Raw genomic sequence first — 5204 nt, forward strand, 5'->3', positions numbered from 1 at the left:
CTATCACCACAACACTAAAATATGATCAAATATTTTTGTATTTTATATTAAAATTATTCATATATAAAAATTTTAGTCCAATCCTGGGCCTTGGCTGCACTTGCATCATGTATGAGGTCAGCATGACGGTATAAAAAGATCAATGCATTTCAACCTCTGAACTCATTCACGCCCCTAACTCTCTTTTATGCTGCTTTTCGTGAGATGATTTCATGGCGTGCCATGTTAGTTGGTTGACCGTATCCTCAATGCAAAATTCTGAAATTCACAACCTAGTGGCCACGGTACGGACTCTTTTCTTGATTCACTTACAAGCAAACACGGTTAATGTGCCCCCGAACATGCTTACTCTCATCTTAGACTTGAATGAATGATTTCCGATGTCATGTGCCATAGATTATTATATTTGTAGAGTCATCCATCCAATTGTAGTCGTAAAGTAAATAGGTGTTATTTGAATTCATGAATAAAGGTAAATATAAATTGATTTACTGATTGTGGATGAAAAAACAACACAAGATGGTATATCAATGGGCAAAAACCATAGGAAAACTCTTGAAGCCTTGAGCAAAAAACCAAGGCTTAAATCTACAACCATATACGATTCTTAAAATACCCTCAAAGTGACTAAGAAAGCAAACATAATAGTAGGAGTGATTATGATATTATACAGTTTCAGCTCCTTGCTGAAAAGCAATCACTACTCTTTACTCTTTACTCTTTAATCTAATACTATATTGTAGTACTATCCCTACATGTACTAGTTACTACTAAAGATAGAAAGAAGAACATGTATTCTAATTGGCCAGAACTTCCCAAATCAACTCAGGGTCGAAGGATGGCATCCTTGCAAGGGAACAATCATCGAATTCCATTGAATCATCTGTCAGCAACATGGCACATTCCCTCGAAACAGACACGGGCGAGAGCAACTCCTTTGCCCAATCATCATAATTAGCAGGCCGAGGGGGCGACAGTGACGAAGAAGAAGAACAAGAAGCTGAGCTGATCTTGTCGTTCTTTTGCGATTTCGATGTCTCGCTCTGTCCACCACCGTGGCTAGCCGTGTCGCCGCCGCCATTTGATTTGAGTTTCCTGGCTGCATTCTTCTTGGCTCTCTCCCTCTTGACCTTCTGGCATATGGCTTGAATCTTTGCATCCACGGTTGTCTTGAGAGCATTCAACTTGGTTGAGTCTCCGAATCCCAACTTGGTTGGGTCCTTCAGGTTCGGGAAATTCAAGCGCGCGTATTCTCCACGGAGTTTGTAAGCAGCACGATCATAGGCATAAGCAGCAGCTTCTGCAGTGTCATAGGTTCCCAGCCACACTCTCATTCTGTTTTGTGGGAGTCTAATCTCTGCCACCCATTTTCCCCAGTGCCTCTGCCTCACTCCTCTGTACAGCTTCTTCTTGCAGGGGTTCATGAAGGAAGAAGAAGAAGAAGTCAAAGAAGAATTGGTCATTGATGGAGTCACCATGGATGTTGGCACAAAAGGCCTGTTGTTGACCCTGTTTTCCTGGTAGAATTTTTCAAGGATGTCTCTCTGGCGAAGGTATACGGAGGAGCCCAGAGGTTCGAAACCTGAAGATGCTATTATGGAGTTAGGAGTGCAAGTTGGATTGGGTTGTGGACAATGGCAGAAAATTGAGTCCAGCGTGTTTGTGCTGCTTGACAGTATGAGGTTTGATAGGGTGGAACCGATATCCATATAGGCACCGTCGTGGAGTTCGAACTGTGTGGTTCTTTCTTGCATTCCGTTCATCATAGCGTGATGGTTTTCCAGCGCTATAAGTACAGAACGGAACAGTAGTGAGTTAAAAACAGAGTTATAAAGAAACAAGAAAAGGAAGAAGGGGCTCTGTAAAAACTGACCCCTCTCCCTAAGAAAACAGGGGAATTGAATAAAGTATTATTATGATTAGGGAGGGAATGGGTAATTGACTTATTGTGATCCTGAGGATCACTGGAATGGAGGGAAGAGAAGAGAAGGGAAGGGAATAGAAGAGGGAGTTATAGTATAGAATAGGTGAGTATGGCAAGGTGGGGGATGTATTTATAGCAAGAGATAGATCTTTCTTAATCATACAGGCTTACAGCGAATCCCGTTCACAACTTGCAACTCTCAAATCCTCTTCCCTCGCATGGACTTGCTCTCCTCTCTTGTAATTACTATAATACCCTCTCTTATCTACACTATTATTCTTTTTGGAGGTGGGGTTGTATTTTTCTTCTTATTATTTATTTATTTGTATTACTTGATTTGTTTTTCTTGTCGTATTTAATTCTTGAATAGTTTCCCATGTTTTTGGAAAAAGAACGAAGCAGCTTATAACAAAGGAAAAAGTGATATTATTGTAATTTTTCTTCTTTAAACCAACCGATTATTTTCTTTTAAATTTATAGCATAGTTCATTTCATGACAAGGAAGGATGACTCCAAATGATAACATTTCTTTTTGGTTGTGTTTTTAGAAAAATCTTGAAGCAAATGCAGCAAGGAAGGATTTACTGTAGCCTAAACAAAATTCGGGGTTGAGAATTGACTGAGGGTGGTCCACGAGGAAAAGGAAAAAGGCTACTTTTGCCATTTATTGCAGTGACATGATACAAGAACGTGAGAGAGGAGCAACTTCACATACAAAGTCCGAAGCTGCTGTGCCTATCATTCCAAAATGGGCCCTTTTAATGCACTACCAAATAGTAACATCCATGTGGTACCACGCGTCTCTTACACTATTTACTTGTTTAAATTCGTCATTGATTCAATCATTACACTACACCCCTTTTAACTTTAAGTTTCTAGCCAAATCTCCTAATAAGATCACCTAAAAGAAGAACAAAGTACAGTTGATTTTATGTGCAACTAAACTTGCGAATTAATTGGTGTTTTTCAATTCAATCAATGTTAAACGTATACTAAAATCAGCTACTAATATAAAATATATATTAAAAATAAATTAAATAATGTATTTTTTTATTAAATAATATATATTTATATATAATGTATATTATATTTGATTTAGTGGTTGATTTTAAGTATACATGTATAATAAGGGATTAACTCAGCTCATGGATATATGGTCTTGCGTATTGACAAACCCCATGGCATGTAAAAGAAACCATAGAGCATAATATAATGCCAAGACGCATTTAATTTCCTTAAAGAATCAAATTATGCGTGATTTTGCTTGAAGGGCCATAAATATATATTCTAGGATAAGCATGGATACAGGATAAATAGTAGCCATTTGTGTTCATTAATCTCTTTGATTTTCATATAGCTGCCAGCAATAACAGTAACGTGCCTTTGCCATCTATCTTGTAATGGAAACATGCCATTGAATGTGATAGTGATGGTTTTAAACGATTTCCAGTGCAAGACATAAAAAGGGAGAATTAGTCAATAGTCACAGCTATTTTCCTATAAAAAGAAAAAGGAAACAATCACATAATTGTATAATAATGGCTTCAAGTAGGTAACACATGGGAGAATTTAGGGCGTTACACTGATGGATACTGAATGCAAGTTATGAATTAAGTATTTTATTTTTTGTATATACTTGGTAAGGTAATAACCTTCATAATTAGTTCTTTTATACAAACATACATATATTGTCTTAAATTCAAACTGAAGAGACCCACATGCATATAACTGAAACAAAATGTTGAAACAAATTTATTGATTATTATTATTAGTAATAGTTACTATCAAGTTATCAAGTCAGTATGGGAACCACATGTCAAATGTCTAACTTTATGTCAATACCTCTATTAAAGTAGTGAAAAGGTTACGTTAATTAAGAGGAAGGGTATATGTATCAAGAAATGATGAATTTTATGTTTAGTTAGAATAATTTCAACAAAAATGCATGGGACTTTATGGGTTTGGTTTATTAAGATATGCATAAAAAATTTTGAGACTCCTCAACTCTATGCTTAACTTGTTCTATTTACATGTGTACGTATGTACCACGCACACAGAGACTTTTTTTCCCCTCATTTGTTGTAATAGACTAATAGTTAGATTAGATACCTCTACGCCCTATATACGTGTCAATGTGTTGAAATGCCGAGAAGAGTTTATAAATCTAGAAGAAGATAGTCCACAATAATACACCACAATCACGTATTGATCATTGAAGAGAGAGAGAGAGAGAGAGAAAAAAAATTGTTGGAATGGGTCTGGTCTAGATTATGAATTGAGTTAAAAGAGTGTGAAAGTGGAACTCAAATAAGAATTGCAAGAGACCCATCAAAGTGGGGGGTTAGACTAGCTAGAAGAGTCACCAATCAATGAACAAGTGCATTAAAGGCGTAAAGGTAGCTTTGAAAATGTGTGGGTCGTGGTAGGCCCTTTATTTATTTTTATTTTTTTTCAAATATAAAGGACAGTGCTCGTGACAGAGGACACCCTCCCCTCAATTTGTTTCCATGGCCAAATTGATCGATCTTATTGCTCTCTAGTCTGTAGATGCATGTGACACGACCTAACAACACTCTTCTCCATTCACAACGGGTCCCCATAGTCAACTTAACTCTTTTATTAACTCCTTTTTACCATATTTACATCTACCTCCCTTTCATTGTACTACATATACATCACCATGACGCCCCCATTCTCTACTTTAATTTATTTCATTGAATTAATTAACCACTTATAAGTTATAACTCAACGAGAGTTATCTTGGTATGAGCTTGGAAGAAATATTTCTAGAGAAACATATTGTACTATTTATCACTACAAATATTTTATGAATGAACTTAATGTTGGTTTTTATTCAATCCCCAAATCCATAACAGCCTCAAAGAAAAACACAAAAATAAAAGCAAAGAAGATAAGAGAAGGGGCAATGAGGTAATTAAAAGAGGGAGATGAATCCAATAAATAAATGTGAACTGTAAAGGGCATTATTGGATGTAGCAGCAACTCCAACAGATTGGCAACGCGTGGAAAGGTCTGTGGAATGTGAGATTGACTCTGAAAAAGGTGTGTTTTGGCTGTATCTGCAATTCGTTTCATTTTCTTTTTACTTTGAATAATAATAATAATACTAATTAATTAGTAATATTTTTACATTAATCACTGAATTTAATTGAATTTAACATCAATTAATAAAAAATAATTTTTTATAAAAATTTTATTGTAAAAATATATTTTTATTATAATATTTAAATATTATAATAAAAATATACCTCTACAGCAA

At 35.7% G+C, this 5204-nt stretch overlaps 1 protein-coding gene across 1 annotated transcript; it reads right to left on the reverse strand.

Moving 5' to 3' along the window:
• Positions 468-2164, reverse strand: LOC107643119 (ethylene-responsive transcription factor ERF061). The gene has a single exon (XM_016346689.2). The coding sequence runs from the start codon at positions 1764-1766 to the stop codon at positions 798-800; it is 969 nt and encodes a 322-aa protein (XP_016202175.1). The 5' UTR covers positions 1767-2164; the 3' UTR covers positions 468-797.

The sequence above is a fragment of the Arachis ipaensis genome, chromosome B05, assembly GCF_000816755.2.
Source record: "Arachis ipaensis cultivar K30076 chromosome B05, Araip1.1, whole genome shotgun sequence".
Classification (NCBI taxonomy): Eukaryota; Viridiplantae; Streptophyta; class Magnoliopsida; order Fabales; family Fabaceae; genus Arachis; species Arachis ipaensis.